This window comes from Laccaria bicolor, genomic scaffold (assembly GCF_000143565.1).
Source record: "Laccaria bicolor S238N-H82 LACBIscaffold_1 genomic scaffold, whole genome shotgun sequence".
Lineage (NCBI taxonomy): Eukaryota > Fungi > Basidiomycota > Agaricomycetes > Agaricales > Hydnangiaceae > Laccaria > Laccaria bicolor.
This window is the reverse complement of record NW_001889872.1, coordinates 2,817,788-2,840,292: the sequence shown is the minus strand read 5'-3', so window position 1 is coordinate 2,840,292 and position 22,505 is coordinate 2,817,788. Positions and strand designations below refer to the sequence as shown.

Below are 22,505 nucleotides of genomic sequence, written 5' to 3'. Positions count from 1 at the left end.
GTGTATTTACGTGATATGAGCTGACGGCGGTTTTTGCCGAAACCTTGTTTGCAGCTTGGAAAGTGAACCAACCCAAGCCCATATTTGCAGAAGAGGCTGTAGAAGAGGAAAAGGATGATGTGTAGCGTAGCGAATGTATGTAAGATAGTAGGCGAGGTCAGAAGTGGGTGGGAAGCGGGGCGCTGAGAGGGAAGGGAAGTGGTTGAAAAGAGGTGGCCCCTGCGCGGGAGATCTGAACCTTAAATTTTGTGGGCTATAAAGACCTAGCCACCTTCAAATCCCCCTAACTCCCCAAAAATCTTTCCTTACCCTACTGTCAACTGTCACACTGTGACGGTCACACACCAATTATGAACACGTTAGAGCCCGGTCACGCTGCCTTCAATGACGCCCACGTTCCCATCAACGGCGACCAAACACCTCATCTCACTGTCAATGGCGGAGTTAAATCTAGCTCGGAAAAGTGCAATGGTGTCCTGGCCCATAACTCAACTTCTCCCTCCGCAGATTCACCTACGACCCCCATCTCCGTAACCGCCTCTCCCGACGTGAAAATCGATATTGATTATCAAGAACAAGAAAGCGACGTTCGTCACGAACCACTTCAAATCAAGCCTATCGATCGCGTTGACAAGTTGGACGGAGGCTCGTTCATTTCTCAGGTGGAAACACCTGGTGTGTTGATTTGTTCCATGTCTAGCCTTTTGTGTCTCATTTTATTAGATATTCCCTCGCCTAATCACACTCCTTCCCTTGTTGACGATATAAACATGGAAGAATCAAATGTTCCAGTTATGAATGGCATGAACGGTCATGTAAACGGTACAGCGTCCGATGTTGTAATGCGTGATGAAGATTCACAAACGCCAGCGCCGCCACCCGTGACTCCTGACGCATCCATGGCTACCATCCCTTCCAATGGTACATCCACGTCTCACAGTTCACCGCGTGATCATCCTCCTCCAATCGACGATGACGACATGCCGCCTCCAGCGAAGCGAGCTAGGATGCATTCCGACGCTGATAGGGCCTCCTTCATGCATGTAAGCTGACATTTTTTTTTTACATCATTACAGGCGTGCTCATTTCTTCTGTCTTTTGCCCCATTTCTCAAGTCGGCCACTCCACCTCCGACGTCGGCAGCTCCACCTCCTTCATCAGCTGCGATGTCAATCGTCGAGGCTGTACTCACACCTCCATCATCGAGTTCTCCCGCTGGTCCGTCGAATCTCAGCATCGCGCAATTCCGATTCTGCCAGTCCACTATTCGGTCGTTGAAAAAGCAAAAAGATGCGGCACCTTTCTTGCGGCCTGTTGATGTCATAGGGCTCAACATCCCCCACTATCCTTCCATCATCAAGACGCCAATGGATTTTTCAACAATCGAACGCAAACTTAATTCGTCGAATCCAGCGAAACCTGATCTGAATCTTCAGAATCCTCGTTATCACAATGCTGACGAATTTATCTTCGACGTGCGCTTAATTTTCCAAAATTGTATAACGTTCAACGGTCCAGACCATGCGATTGCCGCCATGGGAAAGCGGGTTGAGGCAGTTTTCGATAAGCAGGTCAAGCAAATGCCCGCAGCAGCAGAAGTGCATCCTATTTTGTTAGTTCTTGTGAGTCCTTGACTTACGTAGACCTTAGCCAAAGCCACCAGCTCCTAAGAAGATGGCTACGCCTACCCCGCCGCCGCCGCCGCCCCCTCCCGTTGTGCCAGCCAAGAAAGCTCAACCCGTTCGACGTGCTTCTACATCTATGCCTGTCATAAGGCGATCAGAGGCAGAAGTCACTGCTCGACCTAAACGCGAAATTCATCCGCCGCCTCCCAAAGATCTTCCATATGCTGACGCGCCAAAAAAACATAGAAAGGGAAAGCGAGTGAAAGATGACGGCACAGCGGAGCAGTTGAAGTTTTGTGCGAAGATTTTGCAAGATTTACACAGGAAGCAGCATTATGGCATAGCTCACCCCTTCTATGAGCCAGTTGGTGAGCGACATCACCATTGTTCCGACGTTTCAATCTTCTCACGACGGGAATAGACTGGGTCAAGCTGGACATTCCAAGTTACCCGAAGGTTGTCAAGAAGCCAATGGACCTTTCGACCATTAGAAAGAAGCTCGAGAACTTCGAGTACTCTACTGCTCAGAAGTTTTTTGACGACTTCAAATTGATGATTCGTAATTGTTTCCTTTTCAACCCCGCCGGCACCTTGGTAAATCAAGCCGGCATCGAACTTCAACGCCTTTTCGACGAGAAATGGAAGAGCCTCCCACCCCTCCACGAGGTTAGCGACGAAGAGGAAGAGGAGGAGGAGGAAGACGATAGTGAAACTGAACGGCAACGTACGGGATCGCTGTTTGAAAATCATACTTGTCTTGGCGGCTGATATTACTTATCTATAGGCGCGATCGCAATGATGGAAAGCCAGATCGAGGCCATGAGGGGAAATATTGCCGCATTGAAAGGTACCAAGCCGGTCAAGGAGAAGAAGAAGAAAGAAAAGAAGGAGAAGGCTCCTACAGCATCGAGTTCTAAAGCTCCACCCAAACAGCCCAAAGCGTCATCGAAAAAGAAAGGCAAAAAGCCCATCTCTGACGATGACGTTCTAAGCTTCGAGCAGAAGAAAGACTTGAGTGAGTCGATCGGCAAACTAGATGGCGTCAAGCTCGAAAAAGTCATCCAAATAATTCATGAAGGCGTTCCCGAAATACGAGACGTACGTTTTCCCTCATTGTCTTCCTGCCCTTTGATCATCCGTAATGTGTCTCGTACATATAGAGCACGGAGGAAATCGAGCTGGAGATTGACCTATTGCCATCGGCGGTCCTGACCAAGCTCTACAATTTTGTCATCCGTCCAACACGGCAGCCGGCGACTAAGCGCAGTCGGACGGGCAAAGGCACTGGCACTGGTGGGCTTAAGCGGAAGAGTATGGACGAGGATGTCGAAGCTGAGAAGATCCGACAGTTGGAAGAACGTATGGCTCTCTTCGACAAAGGCGCCGGTGGTGCACCTGTTCCCGCAGCTCGTCGCGACGATGACAGTGATCACTCGTCGGATTCCAGTGGAGAGTCGGACAGCTCTGGCAGTGATTCGGAATGAGTTCCTCTTCTGCTCCGAATCATGGACGCCATCACACTTGTACTTCTCCACTTTGGCATTATATCCCGTCATTCTCGCGGTAGTAAAACTTTTGCCCACTGCCCACCTTGCGGTGCCTGTTCCCTCTTTTTTTCTTGCTACCTCGGTGTTGGCGCTATCTTCACCTCTACTATTACACCGTGTCACACCAATTATACAACTAAATAAAATTAAGAACAAGTACTTCACAACTGTATCCTGATAGTTAACTAAGTAGTAGCACATCAAACCCTTTCTCAACTTGGCGTTTGTCAAGTTGAAAACATTTGAGACGTAGATGTTATCTTCGTCCCTGCCCAACTCCATGAAATTGTTGCCACCCAGATCCAGGTGGTTGAGACATGGGATGTCGCGCAAGTCCTGTGTCAGATGATGACACCGACCTGGGATGCTGGGAATGTTGGGCGTTGACTGGCGGAAGGGTAGACCAGCCACGTCTTGGACTATCTGGAGGAGGCGGAGGTGGAGACGTTGGAGGTGGTGGATTGGACGTCGGAATAGCGGGGAACGAGCTTCCCGTGTCAAGGGTGGTCCAGCCAGCGTTACGAAAAGAGGGGTGGTGCGGAATGGGAGCTGGATTGCTCGCGTTTGAGGGTGCAGAGGTAGATGGCATGAAAGGCACTGGCGGTGATACCGTGGATGACGACCCAACAGTAGCCCACCCTGATTTTCTGAAACCAGGTTGCGGCGGAGTGGAGTCTGATGGAGTCGTAGATAACGAGGCCCATCCCTTAGACTCCGAGGGCTTCGTCTCAACTTCCATCATAGTGCCGAGAGCATTATCTGACGAAGTGGGAAGAGGTACCGCTGGGACAGCAGGGGGTTTAACAGGGGGTTTAGGCATTTTGATACCATTCGCGGCTGCAATTTTCCTGAGTTGCTTTTCCTCTCGCTTTAGCTCCTTCTCCTTCCGTTTGTCGACCTCCTCCTTGGGTATGAGCCGCACATTCGCCTGCATATCCTTGAACCGAGCCTTGTGATGGTGCGCGTACGAGTTCGTGTGTTCATCATATTGAGCCACGTTCTTGAATTGCTTATCACAGAGGCTGCAGTAAAATGCCTTCAACGTCGTTGTGATCTCATCTCGAAGAGCGAACTTCCGAGCAACGAGATCCTGGGAACGGAAATTAGAAAACTGAGGCTTGAGCTATAAGGACACATACCTCTCGTGCTTTCCGTTGATCTTCTGTTTCCTTCTGCTGTCGCTCGGAGTCGAGGCCTCGACGTTGAGATACAGTCGTCTCTATCATTCTAACATCTTGGCTCGTCTTCCCCAGGCCAGTCAAGTCTCGCTTAATTTGGAACGGAATAGGGTCAACGCGACCTAAACGGAAGTCAGCAAGCGTTAACGTGAGGAGACGGTCGACCAACCGTCCCCGGATAGCCCAAGGGGTTGTCCCTCAGTCCAACCCAGCTTTGAAAGCATGGCAAAGCCCTTATTATGGGGTTTGATCCTTGTCTCAACGGTGATAACCTCCCGGGCTGGGCCTCGAACATACTCGTCGTACTTGTGAATGTGATCTTGGTCAACATCCATAGTATTTGGAGAAGGTGAACGCGAGACAATGGATATAGCGTCGTAGTCGTCATCTTGATCCTCCCCATCCTGTGGTCTTGCACGCTGGTGAATGTGAGAAGGGGGAAGAGAGGGCAGTGACACTGTCCAGGATTTGTACGATATAATATGAGTACCTTCAAGCTAGGATCGTCTGTACGAGATAGGGAAATGGCATTCCAGCGTGCAATTGTGCTCGCCGACATGAGAATAAATGCAAGGATAAGATGAGTTTTGGTGACAAATGAGTTGAAGTGAAATTCAAATTGGCAGGAGCAAGACACACGTGACCATCGCGTACCCACCTCAATAACCAACTTTCTTCTTTCGTGTCTTTGCTTTCATCTCAATGAGTTCGGACGGCTATTTCGACGGAGACGACGATTTTGACGACGCGGCATTTCAGCAGCTAGATGCCATTGAAGCAGCCGCACTTTCTCCTAGGAAGGATCCTATTCGGCCTTCAACAAACCCGAAACCTCTCGGGAAAGAGGATTCATTCGTGGACGACTTATCCTTTGACATTTCCGAATCCGAACTAGCAAAACTCGATAATTTTGTAGAGGATGCTATATCTGGCAGAGCGCAACCTGTGGCAGGTCCAAGTAGGCTCTCTGGCAAACTTCAGACAACGCTCTTTGGAGATATCTTGCCGCAAGCTGCACCTGCCAGTAAACCTCGTTCCACTCTTGAGAGGACGAAATCTTCCAATCGGAATCCGTTTGGTCAGCAAGCCCCAAAGACGAAGCTTTGGGATCAAACGGCCTTTGCAAAGTCTGGGGTCAAGCGTGGGGGGAACAAGAGCAAAGGCAAGGCCAAGGCTACACAAGACGTTGAAGAAGGCGAAGAGGGAGATATCGAGTTTGAACAATTTCCTGCTCCCTTTATATCTCGTGCGTACCGTTCGTGGCACTGATTTCACAGCTGCGACTGACGTCTCCGAGTAGTTGGGTAACTCGTCACCTCATATGTGATATTGTTCTTGCTGAATCTTATTTTCGTAATTTTGGATAGGCCTGTCAGTGTCTCGTTGTCCTTCTGATCTTGTGCATTCTGACGTTGCCAGCCTGCAGCCCCCTCCAATGAGACTGACCCCAGATCTCCTCGAAGTGAAGCATTGGATATACCCCATCAATAAACCGAAAAGAGACTATCAATTTAACATTGTGAAACATTGTCTCTTTGAAAATACTCTTGTGGCGTTGCCGACAGGACTCGGAAAGACTTTCATTGCGGGGGCTGTTATGCTGAATTGTACTTTCGTCGTTTGCTCTACAGTGTCTTTCCTTTGACTTCTCGTATGCAGTCTATCGCTGGTTTCCCGAGGGAAAGGTCGTCTTTGTCGCCCCAACGAAGCCACTGGTTGCCCAGCAGATCATGGCTTGCCATGAAACATGCGGAATACCTGGGGGTGACAGCATAGAATTAAATGGCGAAGTTCCCAAGGCGACTCGTGCCCGACATGTGAGTTTTTTAACGTGCTTCTACGTCACTCCAATGCCGATAATGTCATAGTGGAGGGAAAAGCGCGTCTTTTTCATGACTCCTCAAACACTCATCAATGATCTCCATACCGAAATCTGTGATCCACTGGACGTTGTCCTTCTTGTTGTTGGTAAGGTCTCTCTTGTCCGTTTTGAGCGCGGGAAACGCCTTATTTTTTTGTCCACAGACGAAGCGCATAGAGCTACCGGAGATTATGCGTACAATCAAGTCATTCGATTCCTCATGGCAAAAAACCCACATTTCCGCGTCCTGGCACTCACAGCCACCCCCGGGAATAATCCTGAGGCCGTTCAACTCCTCATTGACGGACTTCATATCAGTCGGATTGAGATTCGCGACGAGGAGAGCTTAGACTTGAAGCAGTACATTCACAAGAAGGTTGGCCTTTTCCGTGCTGTTGAAAGTCTCACCTCAAATATTGCTAGGTCATCAAAGAACACATTATCAAACCAAATGAAGACATTGAGGCGGTTAAAGAATTGCTGTGCAAAACGATGAACGTTCGTCGAACTCTTTTCATTCTCTCTCTGATCTCTGTTTGAGGTGTCCACAGGTATATATGAAACCTCTGAAGGACTGTGGCTTAATGCGACCCACCGATAATCCAGTCAGTCTTCACCCTTTCAGGCCGCAGATGATCGCCCAAGAGCTGCAACAACATCAAAAACGATTCTATGGGAACTTGTCCCTGTTAGGCACGCTTGCGCGAGGAATGCTATACCTGGTACCTTGTTTATCCCATAGATATTATGAGATGCTGATGTCGAGCCCAGCTCACGGGCTCCATACGTATGTGCTACGAGTGGTTAGAAGAGGCCTCCCGTAACAGGGAGGATGACGAGGATGCTGACAAAGGAAAGAAAAGCTCCAAAGGCAAAAGTTTGCGAAACGATACTAACTTCCAAGCTGTCATGCGAGAGCTGGAAACCCAGCGTTCCCGAGGGTTTTCTACGCATCCGAAGATGGAAAAACTCAAGTCAATTCTCGTTCAACATTTCGGGACATTCCTTGAAGATCCTGGCGCGAAGGCAGGCATCAGTGAACAAGATCAGACCAGGGTTATGGTGTTTTCCACACACAGAGGAGCAGTTGACGACATTGTCGAAGATCTGCAAAAGGAACGGCCACTCATTCGTGCTGCTCGATTCATTGGTCAGGGCACGGATAAGCAAGGCAATAAAGGCCTTGTCCAGAGGGAGCAACTTGAGGTGAGGCCTACCCAACAGCCTTCTGTGAACGAATACATATAATTTTGCATCTACAGGTGATTAATAAATTCAAGGCTGGAGAATATAATGTTCTTGTGGCGACTTGTATTGGTGAGGAGGGTCTCGACATTGGCGAGATTGATGTCACGGTCTGCTACGATGCAGATAAAGCACCTACGCGCATGGTGAGCTTCTTCCTCCATGGATCTTATCTATCCTTATCATTGGGTAGGTACAACGTTTCGGAAGGACGGGTCGAAAACGATCCGGCATCGTACATGCATTGCTGGCTGAAGGTCGGGAAGAATTTAACCTTGAGAAGGCGAAGGGGACATACAAGGAAGTGCAGAAAACCATCACTCGCGGTGAACTATATGAGCTCTACGCCGATGTTGAAAGACTGATTCCTGATCATATCAAACCGGAGTGTTTGGAGAGGGTGATGGAAATTCAGCAATATATCCGTGAAGAACCTCGCAGAGGAAGCATGACAGGCATGTCCAAGGGGGTGAAACGAAAACGCAATGATGACATCGCAAGAAACATTCCCACTGGAGCGAGCACTTCATTTGTCTCTGTACGCGACCTGATCGTGAAATCGCGGGCGAGCAAAAAAAGCAAAAAACTTTCGTTGAGCAAAGACTTCGACAAGCTAGGAGAAAACGACAACACGGACGAAGAAATTGAATCCGGACGCGTCATCGCTCCTCCTCGTCGAACCCAGTCAGCCACACCAGCAGAGAAACAAACTACTGCACCAAAACTCCGGAAGGCATTGACTATCGAAGGAAGTAAGACGAAGCGGGCGAAGTCGCGAAAAAAAGAAAGGAAGCAAGAGGTGACCTCGAGCCAATTTTCACAGCAAGGGGTCGACGATTCGGACGACATGGACATCGAATCTGGGATGATTTTACCATCAACAGCGCTCAGTTTGCAGGTCAATATGCGATCTCCACACTCTGAGGGGAACTCAAGTCCACCAACAGAACTATCGACAAAGATGGCAGTCTCCGTTGTTGATCCGCCAGATACCAAATCTGGAGACCCTTCTCTGAAACGTATGCACCCCGTTATACAATATTTTATGAATCAACTGACCGTCTCATGAAGTAGTTCGTCACTCACCTGGCATCCCGGAAGCCCAACAGTCAGCCTACCAAAGCATGGCCTGGTTGGTCGATGACGACGACGACACTAATCTCGCATTTGAGATTATCGATTCATCTCCACTTAGAGATCGAAAGCAACCTGTTCTCCAACGCATCGAGCTTTGGGACGAATCCATCGAGGTCTCTCAGCCGATAGCACTTCTCAATGGGCATGTGCGATCGTCGCCGTCCCTTGATGCAGATGAATCTGTCGAGTTCGTGGAGAAATCACTCGGAACCACGGGTCCTTCAAATCTTGTAAAAAGTCAGGGTCGATCAGTAACTCCGGAGGCCTCGCCACAGATGCACGGCAACACCAACAATAACAAAAACTTCTCTCCTCAATTCAATCATAGAACATGTCAAGAATCTTCCCCATGGCCATCCCCAAGCTCTCCAGTAAACCAGCCAAAGGGGAGTATGCTTCCCCCAGACCTTCCACGCCGTTTCCTTGCGTCACCTGGAACCCAGGATTTTCCAGAACCATCTTTTCCAATACGCCGTCCTGCCAATCAAAGCAAAAAGCGTCGCGTATTTCACGATGTTTTGGAATCACCCTCTGATCAGATGCCACCCCCATCGCAGCGTCGCCTGCGTCGGCAAATCGAATCAACGCCAGCTCCAGCTCCCAAAAAGACCAAGAGAGCCAAACCTTCCCTTCTCGCGCGGAATCCCAATCCTTTGTTCGATGCTGCAGCGGTGCACTCGGGAGATGAAGTTAGTGAGGGTTATTCCGACAGCGAAGATGATGAGGAAAGCGAATCTGACAGACTGTTCCTGAGAGATTCGCCTTTAACTCAAGTATCACCGTCCTACGACCAAACGCTGGCATACCGGCAGAGTTTACTTACGCAAAGTCAGATTATCAGTAAAATTCCCAACTTTGCCGATCGTCCAGCTCGTAGTGGGCACATTTTGGGTCGGAGGACGACTGTGTCCCGGACCGAATTGCCCTCGAGTTCGCCACCCCCGCCTGATGACGAACTGGACAGTTACGAGATTGGAAGCTTTGTCGTCGATGACGATGAGCCATACGCTCTCTACGACTGACAGGCGAGTTGGAGAACTTATTTACCAATAGAATGATTAGTTGCAGTCACATCAAATAAATGGCCTAGTCATATGGATAGACATGAAGCAGCGAGGAGTGGGAGTAGTGACTCTCACATCTAACCATAACGGTTGGCCTCGAACCTGTATTCAAGTTTAACTGGAAAAGTCGGCAGGAATTCCGGACAACTGACATCTCAACGGCGGAAGGTTCAGGTTTGCTGATCAACTTTGTTCGCGACTTGAATGGTCCCTCTGAAGGATGAGTGTGGCTCGAAACATCTTCTCGTGATGGTTAACTATCGACCAGCGTTTCTAATTTCCGATTTAAACTATCCGCCTGACATATACATCCTCAATATCACCCTTGGATTGTCCTTCGGGTTTGGTAAATCCAGCTAGGCGTTTTTCCTTTGCAAGTTGGCGTACAATGCCCAAGAAATCGTCCACGGCTGCGTCCTCCGTCTGAATGTGAATAACAAGCCGTGAACCTCCCAGGAAGAGTGGCTCTGGAAGAGCACGGCCCCTTTGTGCAATTTCATCGTATGTGACGCCAAGTGGGGAGGGATCGTAGAAAATCTAGAAGATTATCAGGTGTGATGGGAGTGCGTCCTTCAAGTTTTTCGCACCATACACGTCTCAGCTTTGCTGAGGATGGACGCGCCTATTTCTTCGAGACCAGCTTCTGCCTTCCTTGCCAGGGCATGTACCCTGGGTAATTGGGGGAAATTCTTCGTCAATGCATACGCAGCGCACCCCGAGAGAATGCCTATTTGACGCATGCCTCCACCAAAGAGCTTTCGAAACCACCGCGCTTTTGCGATAAAATCCTTAGGGCCAACGAGACATGACCCAACAGGTGCACCTTGAAAAAAGTTGAGAAGAAATTGATAATAAAGGCATAGGCGGCAATCACCTAGTCCTTTGCTGAAGCACAAGCTAACCGAATCAAATGGGTCGCACAACTCCTTGATAGATGTCCCAGTTTCCGCGGCGACGTGCCAAATTCGAGCACCGTCAAGGTGCATTTTAATTCCAAGAGAGCGGGCATACCGAGAGATGGCGACGACCTCATCCTGAGGGAAAATTGTGCCATTTAATGTATTTTCGAGCGCAACGATTTCCGTGGGGGCGCTAAAATAATGAGATCAAGTTTCCGTAAAACTGCACACAGAGAGCATACATATGGACATCGGTTCCAGTAATGATGTTGTCTTTAACGTCCGCAAGAGTGAGATGGTGTCCTGGCTCCTGTTTGAGTGCTGCCGCATTGCACAACAACGTCTTACCCACCGTTTGAAGGAACTACGGCAGTCAGGGCTGCACCGGAGTGGAACGCAGCCCCACCAGCCTCATACCTGGGAATCAGTGAGATTATACTTATCCTCGTTGAAAATTGGGAAGTACTTGTTGATGTGAGCACGATGATCACAAAGGATCGTGTAAGGAGGTTGCTTGAGATGGGTCCTCAACGCAATCTGATTTGAGGCAGTCCCAGAAGGCATGAAGAGGGCGGCTTCCTTGCCAGTTATCTTTGCCATATGAGCTTCCAATGCTCTAGTAGGTAACGGTATCACGTTTGAGAACCAAGCGAGGACGAGGAACCCACACGGTTGATGGCTCGAAGTACACGTCGTCACCCAGAGATGCATGGGCAGCGTAAGAGTACATCTCCTCGGTTGGGACTGCGTACTCGTATTTAGATATGGGTGACGAGTAAGGATAGTTATGGGTAACCTGTGATAGTATCGGCTGAGGAGGTCATGAGCTTTTGACAGGCCAGTAAAGTAAATCAACCTACAGATGAAGGTGCGGGCGATCTCCTTTCTCTTCGCTGCATTGTCCGCTGCCTGTGTTTTTGAGACGAGATCGAATTTCACTTGGTCAATGACTGCTGAGAGAGAGGCGGCCATGGTAAATCGACGTTTATGACGGGTGGGCAAATTGGGTGTTTTAAATATTCGTCGAGACAAGATCCGTGAACAAAATGGCATGTGGAACTATCGGGCCATGCAGCAGAATATTATCGGCTGACAGACGCTTGGACATCCAGTTGGACCAATCTCGCAGAAAAGTTGAACCCTATGTAATTGAACACGATCGATCTGCATCTTACGTAAACATCAATATCTTTTCTCTCTTGCAAGTCTCTTGCCTTTGTGTGTTTCTACCGAATACCCTTGCAATACCCCTCCATTAATCAGATAATATGGGTAACGTTCGTTCATCTTCTCAGAACTTATCTTCTCGGTTTGATTGGTTTGTTTCGCTGATCGTATCCTCCAGGGTGCCAAAGCCGCCCAGAAGCGAGAGAGGAATGCCGATAAGGCTCCCAAAGGCTCAAAGAGTCAGGCCAAAGTGAACGAGTCTGCAAAGTCCATAGTTTGCGGAACCTGCAAGCAGTCTTTTGTGAGCACTCGAATTCTGCTTCTGTCTCATCAAAATTAAACCAGCACTGTTCTTGTAGCTCGTTACCACTCGTGCACCAGCGTAAGTTGGTTTCGTGAAATGATCAGCTTTACCATGTCACTAGATTGACTTGTGTTGTTTCTTTTCCTCCCGTTTCTAGCCTAGAAGAACATGCTCAAAATAAGCACTCAAAGACATTGTCGGACTGCTTCTCAGGTTTTGCAGCTTAATGGTTGGTTTTTATAGACATCGGGGGGGAGGGGGGTGTCACGACATCCCTGATTATGAACGATGCATTCATTACGCCTTCTATGGCGAGAGTCGTACTTTTGTCGAGGAAATAATGATGCAGCTCGAAAGGCGAATATTGAAGTCTAGTCCTCTCATAATGCTCCAAACGCGCTACCTCCACTGGCGTTGGCTGCCCCTCTGCTCTGTAGTTTTTCGCCCACCTTCTTCTGCACGTCATTGAACTTTGCGACACATCTGTCAACGCAGACACTCTCGCCCTTGTTTAAGTCGTCTTCGGCGTAACGGGTACTGATACATTTGCTGTGACATGACCTGCAAAAATAAACGCTGTGAGAACAAGATTAGTATTCGCGTATCAAAACGCTTACTGGACCATTCGGTTAAAAAAGTCCGTAATTGTGTCGAGCCTTCAAATGTTGCAATTGAGCAGGATGGAAATGGGAACCAAAATGACATACTCGGTAACGGCCATCTCAACCTTCTCCAAATTAACCCCACCAGAAGGGGCGGGGTTTCCACCTCTTCCTCCAAGGAACGACATTTTACGCTGGGATGAATTGGGGAGAGAGTTTCTGGCAAGTTGTAACAGTTGTGACGGATGATTTAGGTCACGTTCTCCCGATCACGCTTCCAAAAAAAAAAGTTTTGGATCATCAACGCGCTCACCTCGTCTTACAGCGCGCCTTATCCAAATCTCCTAAATGGCTCTAGAGAATAAAAGAGAGCCCACAACCCTTGCAGTTCATCGGTGTAGATTCGTCGATTATGCTCCGTCTGCAATAACTGCCCTCGCGTATCCCCCCTTGCCACTCCCGTCTGTGAAAGGGAAGAAAAAGACAGGGAAGGGAAAACAACCTTTGAGGTTCGGAACTCTTGCTGTTGGTCACGCCAATGGCAACATTGACCTGTGTGAATGGATGGGCACAGAGCACGATGTTCAATGCCCACAAGCCTGGGTAACGCAAAAGGTGAGTCGTCTACAACTAGTGCATGTACGTGAAAGTTTAATCTACTTTGGACAGACCCTACCAGGGCCCTACCCTTCGAAGGTGGACGCTGTCGCCTTTGCAATACGATACCCAGACGATTTTGATGAGAACGATGTACCAAGATGTTCAGATCTACGACTCTTTAGCTCTGGAGGTGGAAGTGAGCTATTGGAATGGGACATCGAACGCTCCTGCATACGCGTATGCCATTCCTTTTCTTGCGAAGTTCTGATCAATGAAATATAATGATCCTAGAGAACCATTGGTTCGCAAGGAGGTTCAATCTGGTCAATTGCTGCCAACCCGTCCTCCAATTCCCTTGCGCTTGGTTGTGAGGACGGAACAGTCCGATTGTTATCCATAGCAAACGACACCCTGACCCACCTACGACGGTTTGACCGTGTAAAATGCCGGATGTTGAGCATCGCCTGGGGTCCTCCTGTACCTCGACGTCAGAAAACCGATGTTAATGAGGGCAGTTCTGATGACGATGAGGGCGATGACGAAGAGAACTGGGGTGACTCATGGTTAGTAACCGGTGGCTCAGACAGCAGTCTGCGAAAATGGGATGTCACAACTGGGCGGGTGATAAACCGCATGGGAACTGACAAAATTAGGGGTGAGCGCACTCTGGTGTGGACTGTCGGCGTCCTTGGGTACGCACAGTTGGCCGTCATTTAACGAAGCAGGTGACTTATTCTGTTGTTTGCAGTGACGGCACAATTATCTCAGGGGACTCCCTAGGGATGGTTAAATTTTGGGATTCGCGGACGTGCACACAACTGCAAAGTTTCAATGCTCATGGCGCCGACGTGCTGTGCATTGCAATTAGTCCTGTATGTGCACATTCCACCCCGTATTTCTCCCCCATTTTTTTACTCGCCTTTAGGAAGGAAAGGCAATTTACACCTCCGGTGTTGATCAGAAAACCATCCAATTTTCCATCATCAACACAAGCAGTGAAAAAGGTTCCAGCTCCTCATCTACACGTTGGGCACAGACGTCCAGTCGACGCCTGCACTCACACGACGTGCGTGCGCTCGCCATTTGGCCCCCATACACACCACTTCCGCACTCCTTTCAGCGGCATTTTCCCAAAGATGTTGCGCCTATCTTAGCCTCGGGCGGATTGGACATGTCCGTCGTTGTCACTCCCGCTGCGCTACCTACAAGCACCATCGTCAAAATTACTAACCCTCTAGTTACGAGTACTGAATCTACCTTTGAGGATGCCTACCATCGGAGGCTTGCATACTCTGTCGGAGGCGTGATGAAAGTCGCGAGACAAGCTAGGCTTATTACTTGCGCAAGGGATGCAGGCTTGACCGTGTGGAGAATACAAAAAAAGCCAGACGGCGCGGGAACGGAGGAAGAGGCTGCGCTGGAGGATATAGAGGCAGTCTCATTTGAGGGCGGTTGGGAGAAGGTGCTTGAGATGGAGTTCAATGTCAATTCAAACCTGGTCGCCCATCAGATATCAGATGACGGAAAGTGGCTTGTTATTTCGGATGTCTACGAGACAAAGCTGTTTGTACTCGACCAGGATGTGAGTATAATTTCTGTGATCTCTTTTACCGATCCTAAAAAGTCTTTAGGCCAAAGGTCAAGTTAAGCCAAAACGAATAAAGGACTTTTCATCCACTCTTCAAGCCCACATCCCGGCATCGTCTACGAACATACCCACAACTGGAGGTCTAGCTTTCCAATTCACTCCAGACTCATCGAAATTGGTTATATCGACTGCCGTGCCGTCGTACATCTTGGTGGTAGATTTAATGGGCGCAAAACCACATGTCCTGCGGCGATTCGATCATCATCTGGTTAAAGATTTCATTTTCCGCGACCGGGTAGTAGTTGGACGAAGTAAAAATGCTATTAATGGCGATGTCGATATGGCGGATGCGGAAGAAAACGAAGAAATTGAATCAGAGAAAGAGGAAGACAGCGAGGGAGCGGAGGAAACCTCGCGTTCAACACCATCTGCAATTGTTGGCGTCCACCGAATAGCTATCAGCACAGATGGACAATGGCTCGCGACTTCGGATAATTATGCACGCACCCACATATTCAATCTCGATTCAATATCTGTGCGTCCTCCTGCCTGATATTTTCTTCTTCAACTGATCATCTCAATATCCAGCACCACTGCATTTTACCTTCCTTCCAAAGGCCGGTGCAGGCGCTTGCCTTTGACCCCATGCACCCCAGCGTCTTACTCCTAGCCTTGCCCGACAATAGTATTCAGTTTTACGATGTCGAGGCGCGGCAGTTTCCTGTCTGGGGAAAAGAGCTCAGCAATAGTCTTCCTAGACGCTTTACCAGCGCCCACGATCCGGTTATTGGGGTATCCTTCGATCCTGCGGTTTCGGACACGGAAGCCGGGAAGACCAAGTATATCATTTTCTGGGGTGCGACCTGGATTTTTAAAGTTAGCTTGGACACGACTGTCCGCTTTGGGGGACGGAAGCGAAGACGAGACGTAGTGGACGAGGATAGGCCTTGGAGGGACTTTAAGATGATCACGCAATACCGACCTATATTGTGTGTTGACTTCTTGACCAAAGGCGAGTTGGTGGTGGTTGAACGGCCGTTGGTGGATGTGCTGTCGACGCTTCCGCCTGCGTATTTCAAGCATAAGTATGGCATATCATGAGTCTATGGAATACAAAAATTACTATGTGCAAGAATATGTTGTAAGTTGTTGTAAGTGTGTTGAATGAGAAGGGTAAAAAAAAAAGGAAAAGGAAGCCGGGATATGCAATATAATGAGTCCTGAAATGCAAATGTTGCGGAGTTGTGTCTACAATGCATTTAAATCCGAAATAAAAGGTGAAGGTTCAAAGCACATCGACTCGGATCTATATGGTGGGTTTATCTTGCTTTTTAACCTCCCTAGCCGAAAGTAAGAAGTAAGGATTTGGCAGAAAACGTAAAATGGACGACGCACTCCGAATTGATAATAGAAAGATAGAGCGTCCAGAACACCCCGCATGCTTGTGAGAAAGGAACGCGATAAGGAAGCGGCATGTATCTAAAATTCACGAGCTTTGGGGGATAGGTAAGGGCAAGTACAGAAATGAAATAGATTTACCGAAACTCACCTGTGCAAGGGGCCATGCTTTCCAGTTCGCAATCAGAGCCTTCGGATATAGATCGGTGCACTTTTCTTTGATTTGGTAAGGTGTACGACCTTCCATCATGCCCATTGATCCTAGAAAAAGCGCGAGCTGTGATGTCCAGGTCACTTTCAATACAAGGTGTATGAAAGTGGATTGTAACGTACGCCAATTGGAGCACTGGAAGAATTACGATTAGTTAATTGACTTCACCTAACATGGTTATATTACGCACACGATGAGTTGGTCGCAGGCAACTCGCTTGGACAATGCCCTGAAGCTAACCCTCTTGGTGTTGGCTTTTAAGGAGCGTAGAGGAAAACGGGATTCCAAGAAGGAGTTCCAGCGCCCCATAAACGGGCCTACAACAAGATAAGCATCCCGTTGCCCGCCAAAAAAAAATGGTGGTACGAACTAATGGTGAACCCAAAGCAAAAGAAACGAAGGGTACGTAAAAAGTCGTAAGGCTCATATCCTCCGTGTTGTTCTTTCCGCAACTGCACAGAGAGGTCGGTCGATTAATCGCAAAGAAGTGACAAAAACAACGCACTGCTTTCTGTGATATCTGGGCTACAAAGTCACCGAGAGCGTTCAGGCAGCCGCCTGTTATGGCTAACGTTGAGTTTGGGTGAGTATCAAAGGAATGCTGGTATGCTCGAGCTATCGTAAGGGCCGCCATGGTGAGGAGGAGAGATACTTTGGAGGAATTGGGAATAAATAGGAAAGATGACGCTAGTGGCGTACCAGAGAAGAGAGGTTCATTCGTGGTGACGCTCTTGTGAACGATTTTTTGCTTGTGGAGTTGGTATATCTTGGGAACAAACTCTGTCCGCCGATTGTGGAGCAAATCAATTACTGATCATTCACGTGATCAGCGTGTTCTTGCCAAACATGCGCACATACAATCACTCGCGTGACGTACATAAACCACGCCAAAGTAGAATCCGCCAGTTCCAATCTCTCCCCCATACTTATTCCTACTCAACAATCTAATTCTATTTCCTATTTTACATACCCGCCACGCCCAGTAATGCATTTCTCTATCTCCTACGTTCTCGTCATCCTTGCCACTCTCAGTCATCTCGTCCACGCTGCCCCCATTCCGGACGGAACGCATAATATCAACGCAAACAACGCTGGTACTGGCGGTGGAGGTAATGCAGGCGGCGGATCCGTCAATAACTCGCCAGTCAAAGGGGAAGAGGGCTTGCTAGGTTTCCTTGGTGTGGAAAGCCTCCTCAATGTGAACTCTGGTAATTATCCGTTCCGCCCCATCATGTATGCGCATCCACTCACATAATTTCGCTGTAGGCAATGCCGGCCACGGCGGGAAAGCGAATTCGGGTTCGGCGAGCAGTCGGCCCTTCAGGCGGTACGGCACTGAAAAGCAATACGTGGAGACGACCAATATCAACGAGACAAAAGGCAACGCGAATACTGGAACGGGTGGACAGGCCCCTGGCGGGTCGGTTAACGGCCCACATGGCCTGATCAATATTGATTCGTGTACGTCCCTTGTCTGACCCGTTGTTGCGTGTGTTGACTTGTCTCCAATGCCAGTCAACGCCGGAGATGGGGGAGAGGCTGACAGCGGGAATGCCCTTATTAATGTGAAGCGAGCTTGGAGAGTTCGCCATTAGTGAACCGCGGCGTCCTCGTTGTATTATCAGCGCACAACATTTGTATCAACTAGACACACATTGTAGCATCGCAGAATCGTAAAAACCACCAATTCACAAAAGACGCAACTTTCCTGTCACTTCGTTGATGAGGGCTACAGGGGCCGGACCAATACCAAGCACTGTCCGTGAACCTGCCGCGATTTGTGTATGTCCCCTGCGCAAAGCTGTCGGTTCAAGAATATAAAGCAGAACGATAGAGCGTACGCGTCATGTATTGATCGAGCACACAGGTTTAAACTCTTGGCGATCGCTTCCAGTTCCAGTAGCTGATCCTCCGAAGTTGCTTTCAACGCAATTTTTGCCTGACTGTCGAGAGAAAGAGAATTGGAAAAGTAAAAAGTAGGTGACTGATTTTTGTTACCCTGTACGTTCCCAGTGTTGTACAAGCTATGAGAGGGCGTTAGATTCAGCAGTCTTGAACAACAGTAAAAGTCAATACCTTGCTGTTCTTTTTTACCAGAGCCTTATAACATGCAAGCGTAGCATGCCTAAGCTTGACTCAACACTAGTTGTTACACCGAGATAGGAAAGAGCACCATACCCGCATCTATTGCAGCCAGTCAGATTCAATAGGGTTGGCTTCGAAATGCAAGGTACTCACTGGGCCGCGATTTTTCCGGAGGTCATACCCAGATCCGTGCGGACAACAAGAACCTGAATATTGTAATGAATACAATATTTGGGAAAGTGCAGCAACGTACTAGTTTACACGGCTCGAGCAAGCCTGCGGAGATCGCTGCCAAGTCGCCATCTGCCAGCTCCTCGTCTTCATCGTCGTAGTCATCTTCTTGCACAGCAGCAGATTCTGTCTTGGTTTCTGATACTTTTTCTACCGCAGTCACGGGCGAAGCAGATGTACCAGCGCTGGTCAGTGATCCTAAACGATATCCCAACCCGAGCGAGGAGAGGGAAAGAAAAATGCCAAGCGCGACTGTTGAAGATAACAATTTAACAAGATACGGAGGGTGCTTGGAAAAGGTCTATGAACCTTGTGCGCGCCAGGACGGAGAAGACATTGTCGCGACTTGTTGAAACTCTCGGATGTGATTGCTTTGAGTGACCCAGTGATCGAGAGAATTCATGGTCGGCATTATCCGAATGGGATTTTTCTGAGCAGCCTAACAAGACATTCTTAAGTTCGACGACTGGAATGATGCCCACGGCCTCCACCTCTGCCGCGACAGATGCCGCCAATGGCAATGATTCAACGACGACTCCTGCCCGAATGCCCTTTTCCGATCTCGGCCTCTCTCCACAGACCCTTCAAGGTCTTTCAGACATGGGATTCTCGACAATGACATCCGTGCAACAAAAATCTATCCCTGTACTGCTCGCTGGAAAAGATCTTTTGGGAGCCGCACGAACGGGGTCTGGGAAGACACTCGCTTTTCTTATACCCGCTGTGGAATTGCTGCATCGGTTGAAATTCAAACCCATGAATGGTGCGTCGCTTCTGTGGTCATATCTTGGCCTGATACTGAATGGTTGTTGACAGGCACTGGCATTATCATTATTACCCCCACTCGCGAGCTGGCGTTGCAGATCTTTGGTGTAGCCAAAGATTTAATGGCGCATCACTCTCAGACTTTTGGAATTGTTATTGGTGGGACGAGTGTACGTGCAGAGAGGGAAAGGCTTATCAAGGGTGTAAACCTCCTCGTCGCGACGCCAGGGCGTCTTTTAGATCATCTAAGGGTGCGATATTTTGCTTCAGTGTAAAACGAGGCTGATCATGGCATCCTGCAGGAAGCCAAGGGGTTTGTATTTCGGAATCTAAAAGGTCTCGTTATTGACGAGGCTGACCGGATATTAGAAGTTGGATTTGAGGAGGAAATGAAGAGCATTATCTCAATCCTACCAAAAGGTGCGCATCACCCTAGCCTCTTCATTTGGATACTGATCATCCGCCAGAGGACAGACAAACGATGTTGTTCTCGGCAACACAGACCACAAAAGTCACTGATCTTGCACGAATATCACTCCGACCCGGACCAATACACATTGACGTCGATAAAGAGGAGGCTACGAGCACCGTGTCAACATTATCACAGGGTTACGTGGTCTGTCCCTCCGACCGACGGTTCCTCCTTCTTTACACTTTCCTCAAGAAAAATTTGAAAAAGAAAGTGATCGTTTTCTTCTCGAGTTGTAACTCTGTGAAATACCACGCGGAATTAATGAACTATATCGACGTCCCCGTCCTTGATCTTCATGTTCGTCTTCCTTTATCTCTCCTTCATGCCCAAGATTTACCAAGCTGATCAACAGGGAAAACAAAAGCAACAAAAACGGACCAACACCTTTTTCGAATTTATCAATGCAGAAACTGGAATCCTTTTTTCTACTAATGTCGCAGCCCGTGGTCTCGACATTCCTCGTGTGGATTGGATAGTACAATTTGACCCTCCTGATGACCCACGCGACTATATCCATCGAGTTGGGCGGACAGCTCGTGCAGGGAAAGTGGGCAAGAGTCTATTATTTCTTCTGGAAAGCGAGCTTGGGTTCCTGCGATATCTCAAGGAAGCCAAGGTGCCGTTGAATGAGTTCAGCTTCCCTGCTGACCGGATCGCAAATGTGCAGTCTCAAGTATGTTGCTTATTTTTATGGACAGACATGATGTTGACATTTAATTAGCTGGAAAAACTGCTACAAAAGAATTATTTCCTTCACCAGTCGGCGAAGGATGGATTCCGTTCGTATCTACAGGCATACGCATCATATTCATTAAAAAAGATATTCGACGTCAATGCACTGGACTTGACAAAAGTGGGCAAGGCTTTTGGATTCTCGGTGCCACCCAGGGTGAATCTGAACATTGCACCTGGGAACGGAAGTTCGCGGACTGGGGATAAACGGAGACGAGAGGGTGAGAACAGTGATGAAGAGGAGGAAGAGGTGCAAGGACGAGGAGACAAGAAGGGAAAGGCCAGAAGGATGGAGACTAAGGGAGAGAAGGAGGTGGGGAAGGAGGTGTATAAGAAAGGGCAAGAGCGGAAGAAACGGGAAACAGGAGGTAACTGGAGTAGATAGTATTAGTTAATATTTTTGTGACTGATGACGGTGGTGTGTGTGTGACACGGGTTGAAACTGAAAACGTGTTGTTCGTCATCAGTTGGTTAGAAAAACTCAAAAGCAATTCTGCCCAGCGCCGACAGCTGCCTTGCTCCAGTCGCATTTTCAAAGTTTATCACCATCTCCCACATGGCGACAACACAGGTCAGCTTGCCTCAACTTCTCTTTCCCTCTCACTAACATGCAGCAGCACTATCTGTGGGCATCTGGCCACTTTCTCCTGCTCCTCTCCTCTTTGCGCTATTTTATCGCATGGGTAACCTTCAAGAGTGTCTCCACTTGGTGGTATAAAGGTTCGTGCTCATTCTCTTGTTCTCCTATTCTCTGACCTTGCGTTCTGCAGCAAGTTTCACTGGTGCTCTCATCAGCTACGCCATTGTTTGCCAGTACGTTCTCTTTCGTTCCTGCCCAATCTTTCCCGAGCTTATATGGCATTGCCAGAAAATCTCTTGGAGTGTGTTGCTTGCTGTCTTGTATGGATGTTTGATTCCTGAAACTGTCCTACAGACCCCCCAGCCAAATCCCGCATATCTGAAGCGTGCCTTGCTGGATGAGGTTCGAGTCTTTTTACTTTCCGGAAGACAGTATTCTAACCCCCCCAACAGAATGTCCAATACTTCATGCTCGCCTTCTTCTGGTGGACATCCAAGCCTATTACTCGTGCGTGCTTCCGTGTGGCACTGGCATTTCGTTAACACATCTGATTACGTAGTGTCACTCCTGCCTTACATGATCTTCTCGTTGTTCCATGCTCTGACCTTCACCCGCACAACGCTGATGCCACAATTCCTGCCTCCTGGTCCACCGGCTACTTCGGGAGGTGCACCCCAGCCTCACCCCTTGGCCAAGAGACTCCAGGTCTGGGTTAAAGGTGTTTCCCTTTACTTATTTCATATTATCAAGTATATTAAATTCGTTTGCAGCAAATTACGACCGGGCTATGAAAGTAGTTGCCTTTACTGAAATCGTCATCTTTGTACGCGTCTTCCTTGGAGCCCTCACTTTCCAAAACTCGTTGCTCTGCCCCCTCATCTACGCACACTTCCTCCGCCAACGTTACTACCAGTCAGCATTCACACGTGAGGCCTTCAAAGTGACATATGCCCGCATCGACGCGTTTGTTCGTAAACCCGGCAATCCCCCCATGGTAGTTCAGGTGTGGGACAAGGGACAGCACATCGTGCAGAGGTGGGTTGGGAATAGCTTGACGGGAGGTGCTCCGCCAGCTGCTGCACAGTGATGATGGTCGACGGGAGGAGGGTCGCTCGTGATAATAATAATATACGAATGGACTGTTATTTTTTGAGCGTACCAAATACTAGTCAACAAGATTGACGAGTTTTAATATATTCATCCCTTCTTTGGAA

The 22,505-nt window shown here is 48.6% G+C and overlaps 13 protein-coding genes across 13 annotated transcripts; 8 read left to right on the top strand and 5 right to left on the bottom strand.

Moving 5' to 3' along the window:
* Positions 1–1,166: 1,166 nt before the first annotated feature.
* LACBIDRAFT_227936 (uncharacterized protein) lies at positions 1,167–3,109 on the top strand (the record flags this gene model as incomplete). Its single annotated transcript, XM_001874255.1, has 5 exons — positions 1,167–1,598; positions 1,675–1,993; positions 2,047–2,379; positions 2,410–2,723; positions 2,786–3,109. The coding sequence occupies 5 exons, from the start codon at positions 1,167–1,169 to the stop codon at positions 3,107–3,109; spliced, it is 1,722 nt and encodes a 573-aa protein (XP_001874290.1).
* A 21-nt stretch (positions 3,110–3,130) lies between these two features.
* LACBIDRAFT_301797 (uncharacterized protein) lies at positions 3,131–3,417 on the top strand (the record flags this gene model as incomplete). The annotated part of the gene is made up of 1 exon (XM_001874254.1): positions 3,131–3,417. The coding sequence occupies one exon, from the start codon at positions 3,131–3,133 to the stop codon at positions 3,314–3,316; it is 186 nt and encodes a 61-aa protein (XP_001874289.1). The 3' UTR covers positions 3,317–3,417.
* An 11-nt stretch (positions 3,418–3,428) lies between these two features.
* LACBIDRAFT_301796 (G-patch-domain Zn-finger DNA-binding protein) lies at positions 3,429–4,685 on the bottom strand (the record flags this gene model as incomplete). Its single annotated transcript, XM_001873620.1, has 3 exons — positions 3,429–4,262; positions 4,312–4,472; positions 4,520–4,685. The coding sequence occupies 3 exons, from the start codon at positions 4,683–4,685 to the stop codon at positions 3,429–3,431; spliced, it is 1,161 nt and encodes a 386-aa protein (XP_001873655.1).
* A 367-nt stretch (positions 4,686–5,052) lies between these two features.
* On the top strand, positions 5,053–9,615 carry LACBIDRAFT_301795 (uncharacterized protein; the record flags this gene model as incomplete). The annotated part of the gene is made up of 13 exons (XM_001874253.1): positions 5,053–5,596; positions 5,651–5,654; positions 5,718–5,721; positions 5,777–5,957; positions 6,010–6,167; positions 6,219–6,318; positions 6,376–6,587; positions 6,635–6,709; positions 6,763–6,933; positions 6,983–7,417; positions 7,474–7,602; positions 7,650–8,475; positions 8,531–9,615. 13 exons carry the CDS (start codon positions 5,053–5,055, stop codon positions 9,613–9,615), a joined length of 3,924 nt encoding a protein of 1,307 aa, XP_001874288.1.
* Positions 9,616–9,942: 327 nt separating this feature from the next.
* LACBIDRAFT_301794 (uncharacterized protein) lies at positions 9,943–11,528 on the bottom strand (the record flags this gene model as incomplete). The annotated part of the gene is made up of 8 exons (XM_001873619.1): positions 9,943–10,194; positions 10,245–10,749; positions 10,799–10,859; positions 10,909–10,973; positions 11,023–11,172; positions 11,225–11,300; positions 11,353–11,367; positions 11,417–11,528. The coding sequence occupies 8 exons, from the start codon at positions 11,526–11,528 to the stop codon at positions 9,943–9,945; spliced, it is 1,236 nt and encodes a 411-aa protein (XP_001873654.1).
* Positions 11,529–11,772: 244 nt separating this feature from the next.
* Positions 11,773–12,409, top strand: LACBIDRAFT_291891 (uncharacterized protein). The gene is made up of 4 exons (XM_001874252.1): positions 11,773–11,833; positions 11,902–12,024; positions 12,083–12,105; positions 12,185–12,409. Exons 1-4 carry the CDS (start codon positions 11,825–11,827, stop codon positions 12,252–12,254), a joined length of 225 nt encoding a protein of 74 aa, XP_001874287.1. The 5' UTR covers positions 11,773–11,824; the 3' UTR covers positions 12,255–12,409.
* Positions 12,410–12,425: 16 nt separating this feature from the next.
* LACBIDRAFT_169738 (uncharacterized protein) lies at positions 12,426–12,817 on the bottom strand (the record flags this gene model as incomplete). The annotated part of the gene is made up of 3 exons (XM_001873618.1): positions 12,426–12,588; positions 12,645–12,683; positions 12,735–12,817. Coding segments are annotated over 3 exons (285 nt in total), but the record flags the coding sequence as incomplete, so codon positions are not given.
* Positions 12,818–12,977: 160 nt separating this feature from the next.
* On the top strand, positions 12,978–15,918 carry LACBIDRAFT_301791 (uncharacterized protein; the record flags this gene model as incomplete). Its single annotated transcript, XM_001874251.1, has 7 exons — positions 12,978–13,244; positions 13,299–13,466; positions 13,521–13,921; positions 13,978–14,101; positions 14,155–14,811; positions 14,861–15,352; positions 15,406–15,918. The coding sequence occupies 7 exons, from the start codon at positions 12,978–12,980 to the stop codon at positions 15,916–15,918; spliced, it is 2,622 nt and encodes an 873-aa protein (XP_001874286.1).
* Positions 15,919–16,157: 239 nt separating this feature from the next.
* LACBIDRAFT_227871 (uncharacterized protein) lies at positions 16,158–17,060 on the bottom strand (the record flags this gene model as incomplete). The annotated part of the gene is made up of 6 exons (XM_001873617.1): positions 16,158–16,310; positions 16,367–16,492; positions 16,549–16,588; positions 16,617–16,743; positions 16,797–16,878; positions 16,932–17,060. The coding sequence occupies 6 exons, from the start codon at positions 17,058–17,060 to the stop codon at positions 16,158–16,160; spliced, it is 657 nt and encodes a 218-aa protein (XP_001873652.1).
* Positions 17,061–17,411: 351 nt separating this feature from the next.
* Positions 17,412–18,021, top strand: LACBIDRAFT_301789 (uncharacterized protein; the record flags this gene model as incomplete). The annotated part of the gene is made up of 3 exons (XM_001874250.1): positions 17,412–17,634; positions 17,693–17,887; positions 17,942–18,021. 3 exons carry the CDS (start codon positions 17,412–17,414, stop codon positions 18,019–18,021), a joined length of 498 nt encoding a protein of 165 aa, XP_001874285.1.
* On the bottom strand, positions 17,999–19,063 carry LACBIDRAFT_170963 (uncharacterized protein). Its single transcript, XM_001873616.1, has 8 exons — positions 19,052–19,063; positions 18,765–18,994; positions 18,665–18,717; positions 18,605–18,610; positions 18,503–18,551; positions 18,425–18,450; positions 18,268–18,369; positions 17,999–18,217 (listed from the first exon to the last, which is right to left on the bottom strand). Exons 3-8 carry the CDS (start codon positions 18,688–18,690, stop codon positions 18,115–18,117), a joined length of 312 nt encoding a protein of 103 aa, XP_001873651.1. The 5' UTR covers positions 18,691–18,717; positions 18,765–18,994; positions 19,052–19,063; the 3' UTR covers positions 17,999–18,114.
* A 225-nt stretch (positions 19,064–19,288) lies between these two features.
* On the top strand, positions 19,289–21,096 carry LACBIDRAFT_242726 (uncharacterized protein; the record flags this gene model as incomplete). Its single annotated transcript, XM_001874249.1, has 6 exons — positions 19,289–19,505; positions 19,559–19,758; positions 19,810–19,927; positions 19,975–20,276; positions 20,332–20,652; positions 20,701–21,096. The coding sequence occupies 6 exons, from the start codon at positions 19,289–19,291 to the stop codon at positions 21,094–21,096; spliced, it is 1,554 nt and encodes a 517-aa protein (XP_001874284.1).
* An 89-nt stretch (positions 21,097–21,185) lies between these two features.
* LACBIDRAFT_291888 (uncharacterized protein) lies at positions 21,186–22,503 on the top strand. The gene is made up of 8 exons (XM_001874248.1): positions 21,186–21,282; positions 21,329–21,431; positions 21,482–21,524; positions 21,580–21,592; positions 21,646–21,693; positions 21,744–21,798; positions 21,851–22,009; positions 22,062–22,503. The coding sequence occupies exons 1-8, from the start codon at positions 21,268–21,270 to the stop codon at positions 22,376–22,378; spliced, it is 753 nt and encodes a 250-aa protein (XP_001874283.1). The 5' UTR covers positions 21,186–21,267; the 3' UTR covers positions 22,379–22,503.
* The last annotated feature ends 2 nt before the right edge of the window (positions 22,504–22,505 follow it).

Excerpts from the sequence above, each read along its gene's own strand:
- LACBIDRAFT_291891 (XM_001874252.1), top strand. Across the intron at positions 12,025-12,082 it reads GAACCTGCAAGCAGTCTTTT|CTCGTTACCACTCGTGCACC; the intron begins GTGAGCACTCGA and ends CTGTTCTTGTAG. Across the intron at positions 12,106-12,184 it reads GTTACCACTCGTGCACCAGC|CCTAGAAGAACATGCTCAAA; the intron begins GTAAGTTGGTTT and ends TCCCGTTTCTAG.
- LACBIDRAFT_170963 (XM_001873616.1), bottom strand. The coding sequence starts at position 18,690 with ATGACCTCCGGAAAAATCGCGGCCCA. Across the intron at positions 18,370-18,424 it reads CAACACTGGGAACGTACAGG|TCAGGCAAAAATTGCGTTGA; the intron begins GTAACAAAAATC and ends TTCTCTCGACAG. Across the intron at positions 18,218-18,267 it reads GCTCGATCAATACATGACGC|GGGACATACACAAATCGCGG; the intron begins GTACGCTCTATC and ends AGCTTTGCGCAG.
- LACBIDRAFT_291888 (XM_001874248.1), top strand. Across the intron at positions 21,694-21,743 it reads AGCGTGCCTTGCTGGATGAG|AATGTCCAATACTTCATGCT; the intron begins GTTCGAGTCTTT and ends CCCCCCCAACAG. Across the intron at positions 21,799-21,850 it reads GACATCCAAGCCTATTACTC|TGTCACTCCTGCCTTACATG; the intron begins GTGCGTGCTTCC and ends CTGATTACGTAG.